Here is a 24515-nt window from a genome sequence, read left to right on the forward strand (position 1 = left end):
CCTCGCGCCCTCCTAATCCTTGTTTCTACATTGGAAACGCAGTGAACATAGAGCAGCCGAATGGGACTGTGGAAAAGCAGAACATTAAAAAGAAAAGTCAAATAGCGTATTGCAGATTGAGGGGAGTCAATAGTCCCCGGTAAGAACATCCATTATGATGATTGGTAAGTGAAGGGATAAAGGGCCGAAGAAATTGGAGAGGGTATCCGGGGACACTTGTCTGTGCTCATGCTCATATCATGAAACACCCGGGTTGATGGAACAATGCCAATCTATGCCTCGTCCTTGGACTTCTTCTTGGACTTCTTGCTAGGCTGTGGTGCACCCTCCTTCTTCTGGTGCACGATCAGCCGAGTCCAGCAGTCTTCCTTGTCCCACTCGAAGCCAGCGAGGTAGGGTTTGTCAAGTTCGTCATCCGCCTAGCGGGGTCACGTCAGTCATCATGGACTCATGGACTCTCTTGTGGTCTATACTGCAGGATCACTGACCTTCTTCTTGAACTGTTTGTAGATGGCATCTAATGCGTCCTTGACTGTGACGCCCTTGAGGTTCCGAGCGGTGACTTCTAGGCCAAGGGGGAAGTGTAGGTCAATCTTCTTGACCGGTGGATTGACGAGGAACATTTTGAGGATATCCTTGTCCTCGATTGTTGAGGGGGAGGTGTTGAGTTTCCTGAACAGAGGTCAGTGGGACTCATCTATGTGTGAGGAAGTGAGATGAGATACCATCCAGTCTTTTGTGTTTCAATTGGCAGGGTAATGTCCATCTTTTGCTCTTCTGAGATAGAGTCAGTATAGCTCCCTCCATTGAGGTTGATGAGTACTTACCAAGGTCCTTGATGTTCCAGACACCTTCTGCTGTTGAGGAGGTCCGTCTGTGGGACTTGGCCTTGACCTCCTTCTCGGTGGTCTCAGGCTTCTCATCAGATATGGACAAGCCAGCAATGGCAGAATCGACTTTGGTTAAAGGAACAGACATGGTTGCAGAGTTGTATCAAGATTGAGATGGAATCAAGATGAGATGGAATCAAGATGAGATGAGGAAGAGAAGAATCAGGGAGAAGATCAGGAGATGGAAGAGAAGAGAGGGGAAGGAGGGCAGGTGACCAAGGTTGTGTGAGAGAGGGGGTGCCCTGGTCATGGATGTGTGACTTTGGTTTGTATGGTGTTTGTCTATAACAAGGAGGTACCTTGTGTTTCACCACCTTTACCTTCACCTTGTTGACTTTGTTCACCTTGTTCTACTTATTATTCCTATTCCATTAATATCTATTAACTATTAACTACAGCTATCTATTACCTATACTACTCTACTCCTCTATACCATCTACGTACATACTATACCGGCCTCCCCCGGATAACTGACATCAACGTCAACCTTAGCCAATCCCAGCCAATCCCAGCGCTGCACCCCGCATTTGCTCCACTTTATTTTAGGGCCGATCACTCTTATATTAATATGGGGATTTATATCCTATTAGTATAGGTACCTAGGTATGTATGTGCTATTACATATATTAACTAGTACTACCTAGGTCACTAGTACCTAGGTAGTACTGAGGTATGTACTAACATACGATCATCACCTGATCTGATCATACCACTTATGTATACAACTGACCATAAATGAATTGCTCAGATCAAACTCAATGCTTTCAACTGTCACATGTCCTTATTAACCTTTCTTTATTAATTACCATTAACCATCTCACTCTTACCACAGGACCCGTAGACTAAATACATCTGTCCTCTATAAACTAAATTTGATACCTCAGGATATTAAGACATACATATTACATCATCCACCTGAATCTCCCGGCTTTCCTATCTTAGCTGCCGCCGCTTTTACGAGGGCGCTCAGAGTCAGACTCACTGAGTTCGAGAGCTCATCATATCCATACCGCCGATCCAGGCCATTGCATCCACATGTATTGCTAAGTACTCAATGGGAAGCGAGGATCACGAAAAGTAGGTTCCGGCTCCCACTCCACCACTCTATTTTCGTCGTATTCTGAGTATACTCTTCCAACTCTCCCCCTCGTGCTTGTTTTCATCTTCCATATCGGCCATGACTTCAATTGGCTGGTTTCCCCGCGCCAAATTCGGTCCGGGCACAACAGTCCTCTTTGAAAAGCCAACAATCAGCGCATGGTCAATCCGAGAGAAACAGTCCCAGCACAACTACCAGCGAGAGGATTGGGATCTCGATCCTGGTCCATCAACAGCCGAGGCAACATTCCACGTTCAGCAGGACTATGGTCCATTGGCATACATGCGAGTATATATGCAGGTTCCAGATCCATCTACCGAATTTGAACCTCGTGAAGTTCGACGTCGCCAAGCCGCTCTCTGTCCACATCGTGAAGTCGACGCCCTAAAGTGCTTCCACCAGAAACATTTCACTATGACACCCGCCCTCCTCGGGATCAAGGAGGAACTCCAAGGCGACGATGATGTTGTCCCAGGTGGTTTCATAGTCTACATGGTGTTCCAGCACGTACCCGGAATTCGACTTGCCGATGATCAAGGAGCGCCTGTCCGTGGGTGTTCAATACATACGTTCTTTCGAGAGTTTGACCGTGAGGAACGAGACAAGGTTCGCGATGAGTTCGACAAGAATTACCCTAGGCTGGCGGAGTTGGATTTGACACTCTACTCAATCTGGGCCGACCATCTTGTGTGGGATCCTGTCTCCTCGAAGCTGTATGTCCCTTCAATGCTGATACAGAGCTGCTCGCTAACTACATGAATAGGTGGTTCGTCGATTTCAGAAAAGTGACGGACGCAGGCTGGCTGAAGAGAATCCGCTCGCTTCGCGGCCTACAAAATCCCCATGCAGGGGCGGACCAGGGCCCCATGCATCTTACCTGGCAACGCTGGGGTCTTGCCATTCCCCCTTCCGACACAGCGGATTTAGACGAACTTGAGACATGGATCCTCTGATTTCCCTCTGGTGTATCAATCACTTGGTTAGAAGACTTGTATCTGCAGATTTCATAAGCGTTTCCTTTGTCAGTCGAGGGGTCTTTGACCAAATCTTCAGAGCAAACCAACACGTTTTTAGCCAGCAAAAAGCATTGGCAAGTATCATCCAAACAGCTTCTGGCTCCTTCTCTCCTCTCGAGGAGCTCTACGGTCTTGAATATCATCATACACTATGCATTCCGACCTAGGCCTCTGATGAACTTCTGCAAGGAGGGCGCAATATTAATCAACCAATTCAGATGCCCAAAATGCCTACTGTCTACACAAACGAAGCTACTCCAGAGATGCCCTCAACGGGCCAAACAAACTTTGGATTCGAAAATGGCCGCAGCCCGCAAGATCAATTGAAAAAGACCCAAAAAAAGACCGAATGCAGACCACCACCAGAACTAGTTGGCTATTAAAATGTTAGTACATGATGCTATAGAAAGCAGGACCGAATGGCGCCAGCAAAGCCGGACCAGAAATCTAGATCCGACAATGTGAATGGGAAATCAGTGGCCTGTTGATCCTGGGTATAGGCAAGTCGACGGCCAATATTATAGAACTGATAATCGCAAATTGAGCATGTCTCAGTTGTCACCTCTCTCTGGGTGCCTCAAATATGACCATTGAGTAAAGCTACATCCACTAAGATCGTCTATCAAAACTATTTCTGTCAGAAAACTGCAGTCCGGCGATGGCTGCCTTGGTAGTGGGGACTCATGGCACCACGCACAGCTAGGTATGGCAATAGACCCGCTAAGCAGGCCAAAGTAATTCAATTCAAAATAGAAAGGTGGGAACATAATAAAGAAGAACACTCGAAACACTCGACTGAAGTATGAAATCCACGGACATAAAGGCGGTGAGATATATTTTCTGCCGGCATCGCGCATCGCTTTCTGTCGAGCTACAATTATCATCCGACTTCTCTGACTCTTCCTTTCTCCATTGAACTCGACTTTTTTTTTTCTCTTCTGCATGACTCGTCAGCTGTAAATCCAGCTTCCCCTTGTTTTCAATTCACATCCTTTTTAGACCCCCCTCGATACCCTTTACCATATCGCACCTCTGCGCCCTTTCCAATGTCACTTTTCGGCGGTGGCGCGTCGTCGGCCTCGGCGGGCCAGACAAATACCACCGGCGACATTTCCAAGGACGTCGCCCTCAACGCTCCTCCAGAGGACGGTATCTCCGATCTCCGCTTCTCGCCTACCAGCGAACATCTAGCCGTGGCTTCGTGGGATAAGAAAGTCCGCATCTACGAGATCAACGACCAGGGACAAAGTGAAGGAAAGGCACTCTTCGAGCACGAAGCTCCAGTTCTGAACTGCTGCTGGTCTCCAGTAAGCTCCCATTTCTTCTCACCGCCCCTCACATATTTCCCCTCACAATCCCAGTCCCATGCACAGGAACTAACATCATCTTTTTTTCCTCTCTTACAGGATGGAACCAAGGTCGTCGGTGCTGGTGCCGACAAGGCAGCCCGCATGCTCGATCTCAGTTCAGGCACCACAACCCAAGTTGCCGCCCACGATGCCCCCATTCGAAGCTGCCATATGATCCCCAATCCCTCCGTGGGCGGAACTCCACTCCTGATCACCGGCTCGTGGGACAAGACGGTCAAATACTGGGATCTGCGCCAGTCGACTGCAATCGCTTCCGTCGAGTGCCAGGAGCGTGTCTACACCATGGACGTTAAGAACAAGCTGCTCGTCATCGGCACCGCGGACCGCTACATCAATATCATCAACCTCGACCAGCCAACAAAGTTCTACAAGACCATGCAATCACCCCTCAAGTGGCAGACGCGGGTAGTCAGCTGCTTCTCAGATGCCTCGGGCTTCGCCGTCGGCTCGGTGGAGGGTCGCTGCGCTATTCAGTACGTCGAGGAGAAGGATTCCGCCTCGAACTTCTCCTTCAAGTGCCACCGTGAAACCCCACCCGCAAACCGCGATGTCTGCAATATCTACTCCGTTAACGCTATTTCTTTCCACCCCATTCATGGCACCTTCAGCACTGCAGGTGCCGATGGTACTTTCCACTTCTGGGATAAGGATGCGAAGCACCGTCTCAAGGGTTACCCCGCTGTCGGAGGTCCCATCACTACCACCGCTTTCAACCGTAATGGAAATATCTTCGCTTACTCCGTCAGCTACGACTGGAGCAAGGGTTACTCCGCCAACACCCAGCAGACTGTCAACAAGGTCATGCTGCACCCTATCGGACCGGATGAGACAAAGCCCAGACCGAACACGCGCAAGCGTTGATTTGGGAGCTTTCTTTCTTTTTTCGCATGGGATGGAGGGATTTGTTTCTTTCGCCAATCACTTTCGAGTCCCATCGCTACAACGAGCATGTAATGAAACTTTTTACCATATCGGCGTGTTTTGATTAAGTGCAAATGGGATTTCTTTTTCTGCTAGCCTAGCTATTTTCTTGGAAGGGTCTGCAATCTGCAAGAATCTTGGAAATGTAGTTGAATTGTGGGATATAGATTGTAGAGCTGAGAAGGGACAAGTAGGTGGGACATATATCAAGACGTACTCTCCTATCAGGCCATCAAAAACAAAACACCTTCATTGCATCCATGCGTATGATACCTATAAAAAGGAAAAAAATTCCCCAAGCCAGTTCAATATGCCCAGAAGATGATCCCCGTTCACCCCATGCACAACATCTCATAGAGAATCATAAAAAGAAAGCCCCCACAACGCGCCTTGCATGTATTTTCTTATTTTTCTTGTCTAGATCACCCTGTTGACGACCTGATAATCTACGAGGTAGGCAGGGTAACTTGCGCCACCCCATCAGCGACCTTTTCAACAGCCTCATCATTCTTGCCCTCAGTGGGAACGGAGACCTTCTCCGCACCACCCTTAGCAGACCCCTCAACACCACCTTCAGGAGCGCCAGCACGGCCCTTCTCCTTCTTCTCCTTCTTCTTGGCCTTGGCAGCAGCCTTCTTTGCAGCCAGCTTGGCAGCTTCCTCCTCCTTCTTCTTCCGGTCGGCCTGCGACCCACCAAACATCTCACGCCACTCATCCGCCTTCTTGGGATCAATACGAGAGAACAGGTAAGCTGCCTTGCCGATCTTGTGGCCCGCCTTCAGTGATGTAGGCTTCCAGCCGGACTGGAGCTCTTCCACACTGGGGAGGTACAGGAAGGGTGCGTTCAACTGCTCCAGAATCGACTTCGAGGTTGCAGGCATGTACGGAGAGAACACGCTGGAGAGCAGGTGGATCAGGTTAAGTACTGTTCCCACAACGGCAGCGGCGCGCTCAGGCTCGTTCGCAATCAGCGCGTTGTCGAGTCGGTTCGCTTGGATCAGCCCGTTACCCGCCTCGGCGATGCGCATGGCTGTCTGCACTCCGGCGCGCAGGTGCGCGCCTTCCAGATCTTCATGGTACTGGCGCAGGTGTTCGGTGACTTCCTCTAGGAATGGGTTGAAGGTCTCGGGCACGGTGAATTCCGGAATGACGGAGCCGTAGGAGGCGGTGACGAGCTTGATGATACGGTTGACGAGGTTGCCTAGCTTGGCGAGGAGCTCGCCGTTGTTGCTGTCCACGAACGGGGCCCACTCAAACTGAGTGTCACCAGTCTCAGGGCGGTTCTTCAGCAGGAAGTAACGCCACACGTCGGCGGGGACGCCGGTTTCACGGGCGTTCGTGCCGAACACACCTACGCCGCGCGACTTACTGAACTTGCCGCCCTCGTAGTTGAGGTACTCGGTCGTGCTCAGGTGGTGGAGCATGGTCCACTTATCCTTCGTGCCGATCTGTGTACCGGGGAAGATGACGCTGTGGAAGGGCACGTTGTCCTTGCCCAAGAACTGCCACAACTGCACATCCTCCGGGTTGCGCCACCACTTCTCCCAGTCATCTGTGTAGTTAGCCGTGATCGAGGGGTAGCCGATGCAAGCCTCAAACCACACGTAGAGAACCTTGTTCTCGTACCCCTCCAGTGGGACGGGAACACCCCACTTCAAGTCTCGGGTGATACCACGGCCCTTCAGACCCTCCTTCAACCAGGACTCGGTGATAATGCGCGAATTCCTAGGCCAGTTACCCTTCTCAATAGCGGGGTGGGCCCATTTCTCGATCTCGGGTTGGAGCTTGTCAAGTAGGATGTGGATGTGTTTCGTCTCGCGACGGACGGGGGCAGCGCCGTCGATCTTGCAGCGTGGGTTGATGAGATCAAAGGGATCTAGGAGGTGACCGCACTTGTCGCATTGGTCTCCACGGGCATCGTCGTAGTGGCAGCGGGGGCATTCGCCCTCAACGAAGCGATCAGCCAGGAACGAGCCGTGCTGCTCGCAGAAGGGCTGTTCGGCGGTGCGCTCACCGAGGTAGCCGTTCTCGTGCAGGCGCTTGAAAATCGACTGCGAGATGTCGGTGTGCTTCTGTGTTGGTGTGCGGCCGAAGTGGTCAAAGCCAATGTTGAACCATTCGTACACGTCCTGGTGGATCTTGTTGTATTTGGCGCACAGATCTTCTGGCGACATCTTCTCCTCCAGCGCCTTAGTCTCGGTTGCGGTTCCGTATTCATCTGTACCGCAGATGTACAATGTGCGTCGGCCACAGGCCTTGTGGTACCTGTTGAGTAGCTGTTAGCTTCCTGGCGCAATGCTATATTCTGTGTGGGGTTGAGTCATACCTAGCAAAGACATCGGCACTCAGCACGGAGCCCACGACGTTGCCCAGATGGGGAACATTGTTCACGTAGGGCAAAGCGCTCGTCACGAGGATATTGCGCTCGCCGGCTTTGGGCAATATGGGATCTGTCATCTTAATAGTGTTGAAGGAGAGAATGTCTTTGTAGGAGGGGCAAAGGCGGGAAAATCAGAAAGTGGGCATCTCGTCACATGCCCCGCGCATATCAGAAAAAAAAAAAGGTTATCGATTAGACTCTTCAACTTTTGATATTATCTCTTCTATCTCCCTTATATTCACCATGGAGCACAATCTTCTGGACAGTCTCCTTGACCTGGAGGAGCAATTCTACAATGAGGGATATGAGCTGGGCACCGCGGATGGAGCCGCTACCGGATATACGGAAGGCAGCGTTTTCGCCGTTGAGAAAGGCTTCGAGAAGTTCGTCGAGATGGGCCGATTGTATGGGAAGGCATTAGTCTGGGCACAGAGACTCGACATGAAATCGTCCGAAGGTGCCGCAGCGCAGGCGGATAGCACAACGGGTAGCACAACGGATACTCTTTCTCTTGATCCATCTATCTGCGAAGACATGCCCAGTCTCCCACCACACAGCAGTCGACTGGCCAGGAATCTCCAGACGCTTCTTGAACTTGTCGATCCGGCCACGCTGGATATGAGTAATACCGAAGAAGCTGTCAATGACGTGGACGAGCGTCTCAAAGGCGCCGCTACGAAGGCGAAGCTCATCCAGCGCGCAATGGGTGAGCGTGAGGATCCAGCCGCCCAGGTTGAGCCCAAGGACATGTCGACTTCCGGAGATGGCTCTGGAAGCATTGAGGATATCAGTGCATTGAGCATTCGTCACTGAGGGCTTGGTCATGCTTCACCAAATTGGTAGGCGTACCAGACGCTCGGTCCCCGGACTCAACCGATGCCCTCTGATTCGAGCGCAAAAAGCCAGTCCTTCTTTGGGAACAAAGCATTCGCTTCGGTCAGCACGTGGAGAAGTGCTCCAATGTCTTGAGCGCCATTCCAGAAAGCCAGAGAAAGGTCATTCGATCAGAATGATTCGTGGCTCATCCTCCCTTGGTTCTACGCCTTCTGAACACCAAGCTTCCCGCTCATCTGCCATTGAGAAACAACAGTCGGGCTCAATTGGCGGTCCGAATTTGACGCGCCAGATATACCCAAGACTGGTCTACAATATCTTTTGGGCATCTGAGTAGAAAAGCTCCGAAGAGTTTCCCGGGCCGTTCTACTGACAGGCATTTATTTGTGTTTCATGCAAGACCAACTTGATTATTTAAAAACATGTCTGAAGAACCAGATTTGCAAAGGAAGAAAAGGTCATGTCAAAATAGGTCATAGGTTTCCTTTGGACGTCATAATATAGAACCATTTCATCAAAAATGCAACTTTTTCCTTTTAGTCTTCACTTATCAAGTCACCAAAAATCTATAGCTCAAGGCTGCGCTCAGCCATAGCCATAGCACCCTCTCTTGTCTTGTGGCCACCGATGAACCCGCTAGCGTGAACAAAGACCGCACCCTCGGGGATCTTGCTCTGGCCATTCTTCTCAGCCTCCGCAGCCATAACCCCGTCAAGGTCCTGGTCGCGCACACCGCGCCACGCCTCAGGCAGAGGCTTACGAGACTCAAAGCTGCTCTCGGAGACGGAAACACACTGCACACGCCACTTGGCTCCCTCAGTAGCGTTCTCGGGGTAGAGAACATAGTACGCCTGCACGGTGGGGTCAATTTCCTTGGTTCCCGAAGCCTCAGCCTCAAAGTTGTACAGGTGCTCCTTCCAGGGCACGCCGCCCTGCGGGAGGACAATAATGCGGCCGGAGGGGTGGACGTCCTTGCGCGAGGCGTAAGCGGAGCCGACGGTCGTGCGGGCGGGCAACCAGGATGTGCAGGCGTGGTGCATCTTGCGCGCGAACGCGTTGCCAATAAGAGTGCTAGCGCGTCCGAAGAGGCTGTCCTCGTCCTGGGGCTCGCCGGGCGGGCTGGTGGGGTCTGGGTTGTTCATGTCGCCGACCATGGAGGCGAGCGTGATGCCGCCGTTCTTGAAGCGCTTCTCTATTCCAGCTGCGGTAAGTGCGGCCTGGTCGTAGGCGGAAATCCCGTTGTCGTTGGCGTCAATCGCTTCGATGAAGTCCGTGTACAGCTTCTCGTACAGCAGGTCTACATCGGCGTGCTCCACGGGCAGGGACAGCTTCTGGGCGATGATTGCCTTACCGAAGTGCATGTACACCAGGCCGGCGGAGGAGAGCTTGGTGGCGCGCTGCGGGAAGGTCGTTGAAAAGGTGCGCTGGTGGTGGTCATACCGGTGGATGGCGGGGTCGTATACGCCGCCCACGTCGACGACGGTGTGGCATTTCTCCAACTCGGCTGGGTCGCGCGTGCGAATGAGAGGGGAGGAGGCGTATGTGGGGAGCAGGCGGAGGAGGTAGACGGCCAGGGCCTCGTCGGCGTGGAAGTGGCCGCTGTTTTAAGTTAGTACATGAGCAGATTGAGCTAGAGAGCAGCAATTGCAGTAACATCGCACTCACTTGTGTGTCCCGATCGAGGGGGACGAGGTCTTGAGCTTCTTTGCTACGTTTTCAGCCATTTTGAAGTAGTTACTGAATCTGAACATTCAAAATCGAAGGGAATGCGTCTAAAGGTCTTCACGTATTAATTGCTGCGCTCTGGCTGGCTGGATTTCTTATCTGCGCTTCCATATCGGGTTGTCAGGGCTTCAGAGTAGGGCTGAAAGCTAGCATGTGACTATGAGCTCTCGATGTACGAGAGCTATATCAGAGCTGTGAGATTCTCTTGGACAGAACTACAGTTATAAATAAATAGTAAGCTTGGATTTGATAGGAATGGCCAGAAGAGAATAGTCGAGATTCTCACGGACTATAGAGCCAAAAACTGAAAAATGAACGGTTTCAACATTACCTGCTATTCTCCAAATGGGCTAAAATTGGAATAAATTTGACAAAGCTCCAGGCTAGAAGAAACGGGGATGTGTTGACCCGACCAGCCCGAATGTCCCGTGAAAGATCGAAGGAATCAATGGTCTCCTATATCTCCTATAAGACTACACCTGTGCAGCTCTGTAACACTCGAATCGAATCTAGAAAGAAAATCGAATATCTATTAAACCCCACCCAGCGCCTGGCAAGAAATACAAGTGACGAAAGAACCCGGTATCCTATGTACAAGTAATGGCTTGAGCCAAACCATTGGACTGTGTGTGCGTGTGGATGGAGCAAGATTCGGTAGAGGGGGAGCGAAAGAGAAATAAGGAAGTTGTGAATAGGAAGGTTGAGCGTGGACAGCAGAGGGTATAAGTGTCGAACTGGATAACAGTGGTAATTCAGGTTGGATACGGAAGACACAGAGAGGAAAAAGAAGAAAAGCAACAGGTTTATCTGGTATCGTCGAGTCGTGAAAAGGGGGTGTGGCATATCGAACGGAGTGCTGGTTGTCTCGGGAAAGGAGACAACCAAATGCCCCATATAGAAATCGAGAAAGGTATGCTTGGGGAAGCAAGGAAGAGCAGGGGAGAAGTGACGTGAAACGAAGTCCAATCAGAAGTGAGACCAGTGATATATGGCGTCAAGGTGGTCGAAACAACCCTGAAGGACTTGCGCTATTGTCGCTGCAGCAAAGGGGGAAGGTCATCGGTAAATCCCGAACCGCCGCTGGGTGACATCTTCGTTGTCAAAGATGCTGCGAGATAGGTCACGGGGTAGGCTTGTAGCCGACTCGGCTCATGCAGTAATATACCACAGCGAAGGAGGCAAGAAGGCCGATTCGATTTACCGTCGGATTCCTGCCGCGCTGTTGCTGGAGCAATGACAAAAAGGAAAGCGTAGGCATATTGACTTAGCAGTCGCTGACTCTGGCAACTCGTCCTTCAATCGGTTTTCCAATGGCCCGCTACTCCGTTGTCGAGATCGTTGGTTTCTCCCAGCCATAGCTCGACCGCGTATAGGGATATTGTGCAAGCAAGATTGATCCACCGCCATGGGTTACCACCACCGTTGCCTTGGGTGCTCCACCATTCACCGCTGCCGCCCATTGCTTGTGATGTTGATGCGAAGTGCTGCATGAGGAGACTGGTGTAGACAGCGATGAGAATGCTCGGGGCGAAGTAGCTCAGGAAGCCTAGCACCTGGCCTGCTGCGTCGGTATCGTCAATGGAAGCCTCTTGGGAAAGCGCACGGGCGCCAGACTCGCGAACCGCTGGGATGATGCGCGTCGATGCATACAGTACGAGCAGGCGGTAGGCGAGCGAGATGAGGACAGAGGGTGTGACAGCGCTGAAGACGGCGGTAATGACGTTGAAGGCTGCATGGATAATCGACGGCAGAAGAGACAGCGCGTGCATCAGGGTTGTGTACGACGCCATGATAATTGGAGGCAGTGGGGGGAAGTCTCCGACCTGCGAGGGCGAGGGTATTTGTTCCACGGGGTGCGATGGCTGATAGTCCGTGAAGATCTGATAGATGCAGAGCACGATGTAGGCGAAGAGGAGAGAGCTTTCGACTGGGTTTCCGCGACCACTTCCAATACCCCAGGCACACAGAATGACGGCGCATGTGACGGAGACTCCTATCAAGGCGGCATCGACGTTGGATATTTCGGGGAATTGCAGAACACGCCAGAGGAAGTAAACAGAGCTGGAGATGATCGTAGCGGACAAAACCAAGAGGCCGATCTAGGACAAGGGTTAATTTTTTATCGCGACAGGCGTGGGGACATCAAAAACATACCATCCAGCTATCGCTACGACCACCTCGGTTGACGAGCCAGCGGGTAATTTGCCCAGCGGCTTGAATCACCAGTAAACTGCAAAATCCCTCTGCCAGCTGGAAGACCGGGGTAGACCATCTCAGAAGCCTATCCCAGTTGCCGAGGGCCACAGTTTCCACCAGGCCTTCCCGACCAAAGAGCCATTCCTGGATAGAGGAATCCTCCGCCCTCTTGCCACTGAAAGTGCGCTCCACCCATCCCGGCCCTGTGCTGTCGAGATCAACCGAGAATCGATTCAGCGACCAAATCAGAAGGACCAAGATGACGGCCCATTGTATGAAACGAAGGACGGCAATGATGGAGGAACGGAACCACGATCGTTCAGGGGTGGTGACCTTCAGCAGTGAGACCAGGAAGTAAAAGGCAGCTAATGACAGCGAAAAGGCCAGGCCACATGTCTTGCCGCCCACATCGAAGGCTAGTGGGATGGACGAGACGGTGATGGCGAGGAACAAGGCCGACGAAAAGACTCGAAAGAGCCACATCGGACCGCCGTAGGGGGTTAGGGTAGGGGATCGAGAGAATGGGGAGGATCTGATGCCGTTCGTGTTCAGATCTTGGGGGAGAGAGAAGTTAAGGAGGGGAAGAAACACACTTGTTTTCCCTTTTTTTTTTTTTTTTTTTTCGAGCTTATCGATTTCCAAGACGGTGGACTTCACGTGGGTCAGGATGAGCGTAAGTAGGGAGAAACTGGAATAACAATAGACCAGGTAGATCAAGTAGATCAAGTAGACCAGGTAGAGTAGATTAAATAATTCAAGATTAAATAGACAAAGTAGTAAAATATTGAAATAGTAAAATAAACAAAAGAGAGGATTCAAATAATAAAAAAAGAAGTCTTAAGTGTTCACAGCTAGACTGGCGGTCGGAGCACTTCCAACCTCAAGGCCTAGGCTATATATGTATATATATATTAATTTAACTAATTTAACAAACTAAATCGACTAAATTAACTAAATTAACTAATTAGGTCTAGAAACATTGGAAACATTGGAACGTTCGAGGCTAAACAGTTTAACTATCTTTTATTACTTACACCATATGTTGTACGGAGTACATAGATCTTATAACGCCGCAGATATCCACGGCGATATACTTGGCTCTTTAATACAATACAATAGAACGCAGCTATATAGCAGTAGTTGAGATACTTTCTATGTGTTATGCAAGATTAGGATGATAGTATCTGCTCTTAACATAATATAACTATGATCTAGTTAGATCTAGAGCCAAGTTCCTCTGAGCTATGTATCGCAGTGACACCTACTGTCTGGGGTATTGTGCATGTATACACCACAGGAGAGAATAAAAGGGAGATAACGATTTTGATATAGTAGGACGATAAACTGTGTGGAACGGATTCTCCCATGTATACATATAATGTCATATAATCTTTAACAAATTGGTATAACACGGGAGAAGTCAGGAAGCCAAACAAGAACATGGACCTAAAATAGACAATCATTGTGAGAATTGAAATTGGAAAATACACAAATTATCACAAAGAGTCTCATATGAACTAGATATGAACAAGGAGAGCAGAGGTCAGGTAAAACAGAAAAGAAGAAGAACATGAATGCCACAGATTGATAATTTGATAAATGGCGATAATTGGAGAAAGAAAAAATAGAAAGCCAAGACACTCAAGAGCGAAGCAGTGATTGACTGGTTGAGAACACCATATCAATGACCGAGCACTAACCTCTGCTCTCATTCTCGCCCTGTCCTGCAGCGCACCCATTCACAGTCATTTGGAAAGAAATTGAAAAAGAAACATAGAAATTCCCATAGCGCCAGGCTTTTGAAAGTGAAATCACAGACCCCCTTCAAAAGATATGCATGCAACGATCCTCGGAACAGCCACAGCCTAGTGAAGTGCAAGATATTGTATCATCGCCTACCGACGGATAGGAACACCCTCTCTCGCAGGAGGGGGACTGACACTAAACTCCTGCTCACCCCGCACTGATTCAGAAGCTGGACCGGAGCCTGGCTCACCCTCACTGATACTGGTACCATGGTGCAGGTAGCTACCCCCTCCTTGATCGGGCTGCGGCTTTGGAAGCCGACCGAGCCAGGGTGTCCGCTGATACTGCCGGGGACCTGCTGCCCACCTTGGGAGCTGACACTACCATTGTTGGCAGAGTTGTTGGCACCCGGTGAAGTTGAGGTTAGGTGCGGGATGTTCTCCGGCACTGGGTGGCGTGACCCGATGTTGGTGACGCCTACGTCGGAGGCTTTACCGGCTTTGCTGAGGGCGTAGTCACCCGAATCGAAGTATTTGCGTTCCTGTAGGAGAGTGTTAGAACGGTGTGTTGAGTGTGTTGAGTGGGGTTGGGTTGATATTGGGCTTACCTTGAGCTTGTTCTGGAGGACGTCTTTCTTGGTGGGCATCTTGCCGTAGAGGCGCAGCAGGCGCTGCTCCTCTGGGCTCAGGGACTGGGGAATTGTTAGTAATGATAGTTTAGAACAGTGAGAGGACTTACGTTGATGTCCACCTTGTTCTGCTGATGAGGATTCATGATGGATGAAGAAAGTTGGAGTTGGAAGTTGAAGTTGGAGGGGGGGAATTGAAGCGGGAAAGATAAGGCGGGGAGAAGTGTGTGACCGGGTGAGACGGGAGAATGAGAGAAATACAAATAAATAGGAATAATAGAGAAGAGGAAACAGATAGAATAAATAAATAAGATAATCGACAAATAGTAACAAGTCCATTAACCAAAAGTATTTAAATAAATTCCAGAGAGGAATTGGGGATGGCCACTATTGGCGGTAGATGACGTTCTGGGGGTTCTACCTATATTGTATGTTCAACATAGTATGTCTTTTAAGGTAATTATTTGGAGATTTCAAATAGGATATTATGTTATATTTTATAATGGTATAATAATATGATATATTAGAATCCAAATATACTGTTACTTTAGATATTCGGTTTAAATACTACGTACTGAATAGTATCCAATTACCGCACATATAGTACTATGTTGGATGTTGTACATGTAAAGTGGCTCACACATGTAAATTAATATTGAACAACCCTCTATAGTCATCCCAAGGTCTTCCCCATCGTCATCCCTAGGCTCGTCTTAAATATAAATAGTATAATTGGTTAAAGGCATCAACTATAAGGTCACCTGCCCACAGTGGAACCGAACCTTGAACTTCTTCATTTCTTCAATTCTTCAATTTTCCCGCTTCGGTGACGTCTCTATCTCAACACCCACCATGACTCGCCCAACCTTCGTAGTTGAACATCTGGATCCCGAGCTGGGCCCGTGGTCCACACTCGAATATGCCTGCATTGCGCGTGAATCTCACGACCGCGGGGCAAGATTTCTGCTCAGCTCTGTGCCCGCCGAGCTGCAGATGCCCGCAGATCTGGCCGCCACCAAGGGCCTCGAGGTTGAGCAGCGCAGTGTCGAGGAGATCTTTGCCGACCGCAAGGATAAGGTCTGCTTGTTGGACCCCTCCGCTCAGACCGAGTTGAGTCCCGAGGATGGTGATAACTTTGAGGTCTTCTTGTTCGGTGGTATTCTCGGTATGGAATTTTCTTTTCTTTCTTTTCTTTCTTTTCTTACCCCGCGATGTATACGGATTGAGTTCAGACTGACCCTTTGACTGTTAACTGCGTCTGCAGGTGACGACCCGCCTAGAGGTATGTACTGGTGTTCTTCATGCACTTCGGCAAGAGACTGACGACTTTGTAGATCGCACCTCGGAATTGAGGAAGAAGGGATATGTCGGCCGCCGATTGGGGCCTAAGCAGATGACTACGGATACTGCTGTGCGAGTTACTCGGTTGGTCGTTCACGAGAAGAGTGAGTGTGAAAAGGTCTAGATGATAGATGTACTGTACGCTGATTCCGCCCAGCACCCCTCGAGGACATTCAATATGTCGACTACCCAGAATTGCTCATCAATGAGCATGAACGCACCGAGATGCCTTTCCGCTATGTTAAGGGTGCCAATGAGCAGCCTATCATGCCCGATGTAAGAGTATTGGATTGTCAGAGAGAAACAAGAAGCTAACTATTTAGGGGATGGTGGATCTTATTAAGAAGGATGCGGACAAGTCTATTGATTTCTTCTAAATGATTCAAGTAAGGCTACAACAACAACATACGTACATACTTGAAGATCCAACTTAAATAATAAGGTCGGCAAGTGGCTAAGTGGGCGTGTTTCAATGGTTTTTACTATGTACTTCGTAGAATTGGGAGTTCCACCTTCGATTCATACATGTACAGATGTAGGATATAACAAATTACAGGAATTCCAAGGTTGATAATCAATTTGAGTATATCTATAGATGTATTCATGTGTTCTATTAAGGAGACAGTTGGATATTCCAAATATATCATTAGGGATATATGTATTGTACACATAATACAATAAATACAATAAATACCTCCAGATCACATAGTAACTAGTGCATCTATTTCAATCCACCTGTAATTACCTGTATAATTACAATCCCTACTCCACAGGCCACGCCAGCCGGCAACTTCCTTTGAACTCCGTCATTCTACTCGACTGAAACACCTTACCTATAGGTACGGAGCAGTTGGATCTCCTTTCTCTCCCAATTGGATTTTACTATTTCTTTGTTTAACTATCTCTCTCCTTTTCTATACATCCACTGCCGTCCAACCCCTCCGAATCCGATGATCTGTTGATTTGCGCCTTCCGAGTCCCTCCCGGGACATCTACTCGACTATTTACCTAAACCTCTATTCTGATGATACCCACCCTGGACTGCTGAAATGCTCTCAATATCATTCCTCCCTTCTTCTACGAAGGGCGGTGCCGTCATGTTATTATCCGCACTGTCACTGCTGTTGAGCCCGTTGGTGTCAGCCAGTTCGGCTGCTGACTATTATGTGCGCTCGTTACCCGGGGCTCCGGAAGGCCCTTTCTTGAAGATGCATGCTGGGTAAGTTTCTCTAGGAAGTTGCTTTTTCTTTGAATTTGCGGCTCTTTCCTAACGCGGCGATTCTAGACACATCGAGGTCGATCCCGACACCAACGGCAACCTGTTCTTCTGGCATTTCCAGAATCGTCACATCGCGAACCGGCAGCGCACTGTCATTTGGCTGAATGGTGGCCCAGGATGTAGCTCCATGGATGGTGCATTGATGGAAGTTGGGCCTTATCGGCTCCAGGACGACCATACGTTGAAGTACAACGAGGGCCGGTGGGATGAGTTTGCCAACCTGCTCTTCGTCGATAACCCGGTCGGTACCGGGTTCAGCTACGCAAACACCAATAGCTATCTCCATGAACTGGATGAGATGGCCGCTCACTTCGTTATCTTTTTGGAAAAGTTCTTTGAACTATTCCCCGAGTATGCCAACGATGACGTATGTTTGCCTTATCCTCCGCTACATTGATTAGATCTCTAACTGTGTTACAGCTATATATTGCTGGTGAATCGTACGCCGGCCAGCACATCCCATATATTGCAAAGGCCATTCAAGATCGCAACAAGGGCATTACAGAGAACGGAGGCACAAAGTGGCCTCTCAAGGGTTTGCTGATCGGTAACGGTTGGATCTCTCCTGCAGACCAGTACCCTTCGTACTTTAAGTTCATCGAGAGGGAAGGCCTCGCGAAACCGGGCACCTCCCTCCACCACAACATAAACGCACTCAACGAAGTCTGTCTCTCGAAGCTGGAGACCCCCGGCGCAAAGAACAAACTGGATGTAGGCGCGTGCGAGCTGGTCTTGCAACAGTTCCTCGATCTCACCACCGAAGATCACCAGTGTTACAACATGTACGATGTCCGTCTCAAGGACGAGGCCAAATCCTGTGGCATGAACTGGCCCCCTGACCTGAAAAACATTGAGCCGTATCTCCAGCGACCGGACGTTGTCAAAGCCCTGAATATCAACCCAGCAAAGAAATCTGGCTGGACGGAGTGCGCTGGTATGGTCCACATGGCCTTCACCGCAAAGAACTCCATCCCCTCCGTCCACCTACTCCCAGGCCTGATCGAATCGGGCATCAACGTCCTGCTCTTCAGCGGCGACAAAGACCTCATCTGCAACCATATTGGAACAGAGACTCTGATCCACAACATGGATTGGAAGGGTGGCACCGGGTTTGAAACCTCCCCCGGCGTCTGGGCCCCGCGCCACGACTGGTCCTTCGAAGGCGAGCCGGCCGGCATCTACCAATCCGCCCGTAACCTCACCTACGTGCTCTTCTACAACTCCAGCCACATGGTTCCGTTCGACAACCCGCGCCAAAGTCGCGACATGCTCGACCGCTTCATGAAGGTCGATATCGCTAGCATTGGCGGCCAGCCTTCTGATTCTCGTATCGACGGTGAGAAGTTGCCTCAGACTGCCGTCGGCGGACAGGCCAATAGCACTGCTGCCGAGCAGAATGAGAAGGAGAGGCTGAAGCAGACTGAAATGCACGCGTATACCAAGTCTGGCGAGGCTGTCCTCATTATTGTGATTATCGGTGTAATCGCTTGGGGCTTTTTCATCTGGCGCAGTCGTCGTACTCGCCGGGGCTACAAGGGCGTCTCGAATAATGACATGTCCGACAGTACATCCGTTCTCAGCAGATTCCAGAACAAGCATTCAGGCCGTGATGTTGAGGCTGGTGATTTCGACGAGGCTGAGCTCGACCAGCTTCACTCTCCTAGCATTGAGCGGGAGGATTACGCTGTTGGCGAAGCTAGTGATGACGACGACCATATTATCTCGCATCCGGAAACTGGTGGAAACCGCCAATCTTCATAACAAGTGATGTGTTTGGAAGGTTTTCTGAAAGGGGGTTTTGCAGTTTTTGAGATGACTTTTGGCATCTGTATAAAGTAGATGGTGTTCTGGTGTCTTGATCTCTTTCCAATATGATTTTCATTCTGATATCCCTTATAAGGCGACCTTCTATTTGGAACGATTCTATGTTATGGTAACTCTGCCTTGAGAAGTATGACCGGCCTACAGCCAAATCCCGCTGCCGTATCAATGGAGGAATCTTACTATGGTCTCCAGCTGTTGCCTGTGGTCTTATCTTTGCAGCTCTGTGCTTTACCATACTGCCTAGGTGACATATTGATTATATTTTCTTCCTTCACTGGCTTCTAGATACATCAGGCCTTTTGTCTATGAGCTATTCAGACCCAACACATGTCAATTCCATAAAATCACCGCGTCAAAGTCCAAACCTTGACACTTCCATCATCGGCCGTCGAAACAAGGACCTCCTCCTCACCCCCAGGCCTCCGATCCGCCCTCTTCGCCCAAGCAACATGATTAATCTCGTAAATCCCATGGGCTCCATCCTGAACGCCGACAAGAACCCACTCCGTCCGCAGTACATCACCAGATGTAGTATCCATAGCATCCGAGTCAGCCTGCTGCTCCTGCTCCTGTTCCCGCGTAACAAACCGCTCCTCATAGAGCGCAATCCGTCCATCCGCACCAGTCGAAGCAACAAGCCCAGTCCGCTTACTCCACGCAACAGCATAAACAGGTAGTTCATGCGCACGCGGGAGCACAGCATCCTCCTCCCAAACCTCATCCGTCCCGGTAGGTCGAATGATACTTGGGATTCCCGTCGTCGCAGAAGAAAGCGGCCCCGTCTGCTGTGATTCCTTCGGCTGGCGCCGCCACACGCGCACGGTGCGGTCATCCGAGCAGGACAGGAGGCGCGGGCCGGAAAGCGCTCTCTGGGAACGCCACTGAGCTTGCAAAGCACTCAGAGCAGACTCGGAAACGGAGTCGGCAACAGGCCCGCTCCAATTTCCCTCTGTTTCTTCCCCTTCCCAATCCAAAAACCAGACAGTCCCGCCATGTCCTTTGATACATGCTACCTGGCCCCAATCGTCCAGATCCTCTCGCCACAGCCGGATGGTATCGTCGTAGCTCCCGCTAGCAAGACACTCCTCTGACGGATGCCACGAAACACACTTCACATCGCCGCCGTGCTCCTGCATCACAGCAACGGTCTCGAAGTTGTTATCGCCGTCGTCGAGATCCTCCCAGATCCAAATTGACTTGTCGCGTGAGCACGTCGCCAGCAGCATCCCCGACGCAGACCATGATACGGACTTGACTTCGCTATCGTGGCCGTCGAGGAGGACTGCGAACCGCCATTCTTCTTCGTCTTCTTCGCGGTCTGCGGTGTCGGTGCCCGTACCGTTGGAAGCTGCTGTCGAAATATCGGTAGGAATCTGTTTATCGCCACTGCTCATCCCCATCCCAGCATCGCCTTCCTGTCCGTAACTATCCCATCGCCGCCAGATGCCGACTGTTGCGTCAAAGCTGCCTGTCGCGAGGACGGACTCTCCCCGTCATGTGTGGCTTCCATGCTGCTGTGCGAACGGAGCGCTTGTGGCCACCCGTAATTGTGGAGAGGAGAGTAAAGTTTGTGAGGGAATAGACTCGGATGGTCTTGTCTGAGCTACAGGTTGCGACTAGTGGCAGGGTTGGGTGCGGGGCTGTGAGCCAGGTCCGTTCTTGGGAGGGTGGTGTCAGATCGGATAGGTGTGTTATTGTGACCTTCGGAGACATGTTGGTTTGTGTTCCCCGTTGAGAATCGAAGGGACTGGAGGTATTGTAAGGGAAGGGAATGGAGGGACAGAGTGGTGAGGTTGGATTTTTGGTGTGGGGGTTGCTGATTAGATAGGGAGGATATATGGTGATATAGGGACGACTTCTAGGTTATATTGGAGGTTTATATACTCAACATTTCGATAATCTACATATATATATATCCAGGAATTATATAGTATAGAAGTCAAAAGGCCTCATTAATCCATACAAAATCCTAGACACTAGTTTTATACCCTGCCAATCTGCCCAGTCCAAAGTCAACCTCCAGTCCAAAAATGGAAGAACAAAAGAATAAAACAAGAAAAAGACAACATTATATATGCCTCTCTAAAACGCCTTCACTGTGCTGGAACGCCTTCTTCGTATAAGCCCTCATATATCGCCCCATGGCAGAGCCAATCCACCTCCCGGACCTTCTCTAATTCTTCCACCAATTTCCCAACCTCGTTAACGAATTCCGGCATACCGGCTCCAGCTAGATTCTGACTGGCTGTGGTGGTAGCCCGCACCCGTTCAGAGGCACTTGATGCGCTGAGACGCGATAGGACGTGGCCACGAAGGCGGGAGAGAATGAGTTTCGTCACTGGGTCCGAGAAGCTAGGCGCGGAGGTCGTGGTTCCGGGCGAGTCTGTTGAGGAGACGGACGCGTCTGAGGCAGAGGTCTCCGAAGTCACCACCGCAAGCTGTGGAGCGGCTGCGAGACATGCCGTGGCGACGGGCCCGAGGACTCGTTTGATCGTAGCCTTGAGTTGGGCGCTCGCAGCGGGTGGCATCGGATGCGTCGCCTCGAGAATAGACTGCACTCGCTCTGCGCTGATCTCGTTGAAGTCCAGAGATAGGATCCGGTCTGCTTCAGGTTTCCATTGAGACCGTGCATCTCGCTTAAGCAGGTTCTTTGCTGTTAACAGGATGGAAGCTGTTGCTACAATTTGGAATGCCTTGGCATGCAGGCGTTCCAGTCGTTGACGATCGAGGCTCAGAGTCTCCGGAACTAAATCCTCGGATACGACCGCATTGCTTAGAACGGTGTCAGCAAGACCTTGGGCGTAGACTCGTGCTGATGATGGGCGTGGTTCTCCTTGGACGCCTTCCGGGTCTCGCTTCTTCATCTCATCGACGATGATCTTGCGATGAATGCGCCAAAACCGACGGGTCTTGCCCAGGCTGATCGTTCCATCCGTGACGTCTCGGTCGAATGCCCGCTTCTCATAACCAGGAGCTTCTTCAATGAGCTGGGGTGCAGCAAGTTGGATCATGAAATTCGTCTGGTCAAGTGACAACAGGTCAATTATGCTCATCAATCGAGCCAGCCGGTCGATAGCATCGCCCGAAGTATCCTCAATGTATGCCTTGACCACAGGGTCCCGGTAAGGAGCGCATAGGCGTGGTAATATGTTGTTCATGAACTCGAAGAAATTATCATAGGAGAATGTGCCAGCCTCGCACTGCCCCTGAACCAGTTTTGGGTCTAAAACTTCACTAATTATCACGTAAAGGGAATTGCCTCGTTGGAGCGAGCGCAGCAAACGATCTTGGATCACTGTGGCCATGGCGACAGTCCAGTTGGTGCCGTGTCCAGCCTCCACCCCTCTTCTCATTGTGTCGCACATCTGCTTCATAATCTGTCTGCGCGGTTCAGTGTACGGTGCTTCTTCAATTTTGAACTCTTTGTTGATGAGAAGTTCATGCACCAGCTCCCGGTTTTCAGGGAGAGGAGTGAGGATTTTGGTGAACCTCTCGTGGGGGGATGTGCGCTGCTTGTCCAGCTCCTGGAACACTGCGGCGTCTATGTTGTTGAACGACTCGCTAAGAGGCGACGTGACACTCTGCGTAGCTTCCGTGGTTGGAGGAGCAGTCTCAGCAGACCGGGGAATAGCTTGCTTGGGGGCAGCCCTCTTCTTCTCCCGCTTGGCCTTCTTCAATGAATCTCGAATCATCTCCATGTGTCGGTCAGGTCCCGCAAGTCTCTTCAGACGGGCGAGCAACAGGACCTGGTTCTGTCGGATGCCCAGTCTGTAGTCCTCTGCAGCACCGCCAGCTTTGTCATTTTTGACCGTCTGCCAGATCAACTCCAATTCGACAAACTGTGCAACCATGATCTCAATCAGTACACTAGAGTCGTGAGACTTCCAAGCATGGAAAGCAGAGAAAAACACATTGTGTGATTCACACAGAGTCTGGAGATCCGCAGTGATCACAGATGGAGAGCAACAGCCTGACGATAGCAGCGCCGTGACCTGGTCAAAGGCTACTAGCAGCTCCCGGGCCTTGGCAATCAGGTCTTGCTCCTGGTCTCCATCGCTGCTCAAAACTTCTTTTGGGTGAGTGACAATGAGGTAGCTGCTGAGGAATGTGCGTACAGCGCCCCTTTCACCCATCGCTCCGCCTTCCATATCTTGCAGACCACAGAGTCGGAGGACATTCGTCATAGTGTCGAGCAACTTGCGGTTAGAAAGGAGAGCACCGACTTCTTCAAAGGTCATGTCCCGAACTCGGGCGACTGACAGGTTCAACGACTGGAACCGCTGCATAGTCATCTTCGCATTATGGGTTCTCCATACGCGCTGGATCTTGCGCGCAGCCGCATCCTGCGTAAGCGACTTGGTGACCTCTCGGGACATCTTCTTTTCCTCGGTGGCTGGTAAGCTGCTAGTACGCTGGCGGCGATGGGTTTGCTGGTATAGTGTGCGCCGTTTCTCTGCCTCAGCAAGCTTCTCCGCCATTTCCAGACGCAAGCGAGCTTGTTCGGCAGCTTTCTTCTCCCGCTGATCCTCGGCCTTCTTTTTGGCCCGTTTGACCTGATCTTCGCACTTAGCGGTGATATCGGCGAGCAGACGCTCCCGGGCCTGCTGAGCAGCTAATGCTCTCTCCTCGAATTGTAGATTTCTTGTAGCTGCTTTAGCCAGAGCGGCCCGCAGCCTCACTTTCTCCGCATGCAATGCACGATCAGCGAGTCGTGCCTTTCGGCTCTCCAAAATGGACGTGCGGCGGAGGTGTTGAGCAATATGGTCCGCACCTGGCGAGCCATTCGAGGACGTATTCGAATGATGGGAGTGCAAGGAGGACACTGAGCTTCGTCGAGATGAGACGGCAGAGGAACGGCGGGCTTTACTGCTTTTGCGGTAGAATCGGGCTGCGATGTGAGGTGGAAGACTCAAGGGAAGTGCCGACTCCTCAGAGAGCATCTCCACGTCGAGATCGCTCACAGATTCGGGTGAAAGAGGGGTTGGACCGGCATCCGGGAGCTGGATCTCGATGTCGGAGTTGCGACGGATCATAGTATGGCTGACGCGGGTGTGACCTGCGACGCGGAGCTGATAAAGCGAGAAAGGGAGAATCGGCGGGGCAGTACTGATAAGAGATTGGAAGAGGCTGTGGTGTTGTTCACAGGAAATTCACTTGTTGGCTATATTATGGGGAACCCAGTCGAGTGATTCGGAGTCTTTTTAAGAAAATAAGGGAGTAAAGGAGCAACCTAGAAGGGCTGAAATTCAAGGAGTAAAAGACATGC

The 24515-nt window shown here is 50.6% G+C and overlaps 12 protein-coding genes across 12 annotated transcripts; 5 read left to right on the plus strand and 7 right to left on the minus strand.

Moving 5' to 3' along the window:
- Positions 1 to 272: 272 nt before the first annotated feature.
- N7525_011475 (uncharacterized protein) lies at positions 273 to 978 on the minus strand (the record flags this gene model as incomplete). The annotated part of the gene is made up of 4 exons (XM_002560534.2): positions 273 to 419; positions 489 to 672; positions 726 to 777; positions 828 to 978. The coding sequence occupies 4 exons, from the start codon at positions 976 to 978 to the stop codon at positions 273 to 275; spliced, it is 534 nt and encodes a 177-aa protein (XP_002560580.2).
- Positions 979 to 2067: 1089 nt separating this feature from the next.
- Positions 2068 to 2942, plus strand: N7525_011476 (uncharacterized protein; the record flags this gene model as incomplete). The annotated part of the gene is made up of 2 exons (XM_002560533.2): positions 2068 to 2702; positions 2753 to 2942. 2 exons carry the CDS (start codon positions 2068 to 2070, stop codon positions 2940 to 2942), a joined length of 825 nt encoding a protein of 274 aa, XP_002560579.2.
- A 1109-nt stretch (positions 2943 to 4051) lies between these two features.
- Positions 4052 to 5236, plus strand: sonA (putative nuclear pore complex protein (SonA); the record flags this gene model as incomplete). Its single annotated transcript, XM_002560532.1, has 2 exons — positions 4052 to 4312; positions 4412 to 5236. The coding sequence occupies 2 exons, from the start codon at positions 4052 to 4054 to the stop codon at positions 5234 to 5236; spliced, it is 1086 nt and encodes a 361-aa protein (XP_002560578.1).
- A 506-nt stretch (positions 5237 to 5742) lies between these two features.
- N7525_011478 (methionine--tRNA ligase MES1) lies at positions 5743 to 7753 on the minus strand (the record flags this gene model as incomplete). The annotated part of the gene is made up of 2 exons (XM_002560531.2): positions 5743 to 7561; positions 7623 to 7753. 2 exons carry the CDS (start codon positions 7751 to 7753, stop codon positions 5743 to 5745), a joined length of 1950 nt encoding a protein of 649 aa, XP_002560577.2.
- A 166-nt stretch (positions 7754 to 7919) lies between these two features.
- On the plus strand, positions 7920 to 8489 carry N7525_011479 (Yae1 family protein; the record flags this gene model as incomplete). The annotated part of the gene is made up of 1 exon (XM_002560530.2): positions 7920 to 8489. The coding sequence occupies one exon, from the start codon at positions 7920 to 7922 to the stop codon at positions 8487 to 8489; it is 570 nt and encodes a 189-aa protein (XP_002560576.2).
- A 587-nt stretch (positions 8490 to 9076) lies between these two features.
- On the minus strand, positions 9077 to 10268 carry N7525_011480 (MYG1 family protein; the record flags this gene model as incomplete). The annotated part of the gene is made up of 2 exons (XM_002560529.2): positions 10176 to 10268; positions 9077 to 10109 (listed from the first exon to the last, which is right to left on the minus strand). Exons 1-2 carry the CDS (start codon positions 10259 to 10261, stop codon positions 9077 to 9079), a joined length of 1119 nt encoding a protein of 372 aa, XP_002560575.2. The 5' UTR covers positions 10262 to 10268.
- Positions 10269 to 11530: 1262 nt separating this feature from the next.
- N7525_011481 (ICE2 family protein) lies at positions 11531 to 12914 on the minus strand (the record flags this gene model as incomplete). The annotated part of the gene is made up of 2 exons (XM_002560528.2): positions 11531 to 12334; positions 12390 to 12914. 2 exons carry the CDS (start codon positions 12912 to 12914, stop codon positions 11531 to 11533), a joined length of 1329 nt encoding a protein of 442 aa, XP_002560574.1.
- A 1412-nt stretch (positions 12915 to 14326) lies between these two features.
- Positions 14327 to 14951, minus strand: N7525_011482 (endosulfine family protein; the record flags this gene model as incomplete). Its single annotated transcript, XM_061215504.1, has 4 exons — positions 14327 to 14380; positions 14428 to 14718; positions 14785 to 14868; positions 14916 to 14951. 4 exons carry the CDS (start codon positions 14949 to 14951, stop codon positions 14327 to 14329), a joined length of 465 nt encoding a protein of 154 aa, XP_061068016.1.
- A 706-nt stretch (positions 14952 to 15657) lies between these two features.
- N7525_011483 (SAM-dependent methyltransferase) lies at positions 15658 to 16523 on the plus strand (the record flags this gene model as incomplete). Its single annotated transcript, XM_002560526.1, has 5 exons — positions 15658 to 15970; positions 16070 to 16087; positions 16140 to 16250; positions 16304 to 16422; positions 16470 to 16523. 5 exons carry the CDS (start codon positions 15658 to 15660, stop codon positions 16521 to 16523), a joined length of 615 nt encoding a protein of 204 aa, XP_002560572.1.
- Positions 16524 to 17195: 672 nt separating this feature from the next.
- kexA (serine-type carboxypeptidase kexA) lies at positions 17196 to 19186 on the plus strand (the record flags this gene model as incomplete). Its single annotated transcript, XM_002560525.2, has 3 exons — positions 17196 to 17365; positions 17432 to 17792; positions 17846 to 19186. The coding sequence occupies 3 exons, from the start codon at positions 17196 to 17198 to the stop codon at positions 19184 to 19186; spliced, it is 1872 nt and encodes a 623-aa protein (XP_002560571.2).
- A 407-nt stretch (positions 19187 to 19593) lies between these two features.
- Positions 19594 to 20962, minus strand: cia1 (iron-sulfur cluster assembly protein CIA1; the record flags this gene model as incomplete). The annotated part of the gene is made up of 2 exons (XM_061215505.1): positions 19594 to 20733; positions 20774 to 20962. 2 exons carry the CDS (start codon positions 20960 to 20962, stop codon positions 19594 to 19596), a joined length of 1329 nt encoding a protein of 442 aa, XP_061068017.1.
- A 380-nt stretch (positions 20963 to 21342) lies between these two features.
- On the minus strand, positions 21343 to 24282 carry N7525_011486 (IQ calmodulin-binding motif domain protein; the record flags this gene model as incomplete). Its single annotated transcript, XM_002560523.2, has 1 exon — positions 21343 to 24282. One exon carries the CDS (start codon positions 24280 to 24282, stop codon positions 21343 to 21345), a length of 2940 nt encoding a protein of 979 aa, XP_002560569.1.
- Positions 24283 to 24515: the final 233 nt, after the last annotated feature.

This window comes from Penicillium rubens (genome assembly GCF_028828025.1).
Source record: "Penicillium rubens strain IBT 27055 chromosome Unknown utg000004l_segment0_segment0, whole genome shotgun sequence".
NCBI lineage: Eukaryota > Fungi > Ascomycota > Eurotiomycetes > Eurotiales > Aspergillaceae > Penicillium > Penicillium rubens.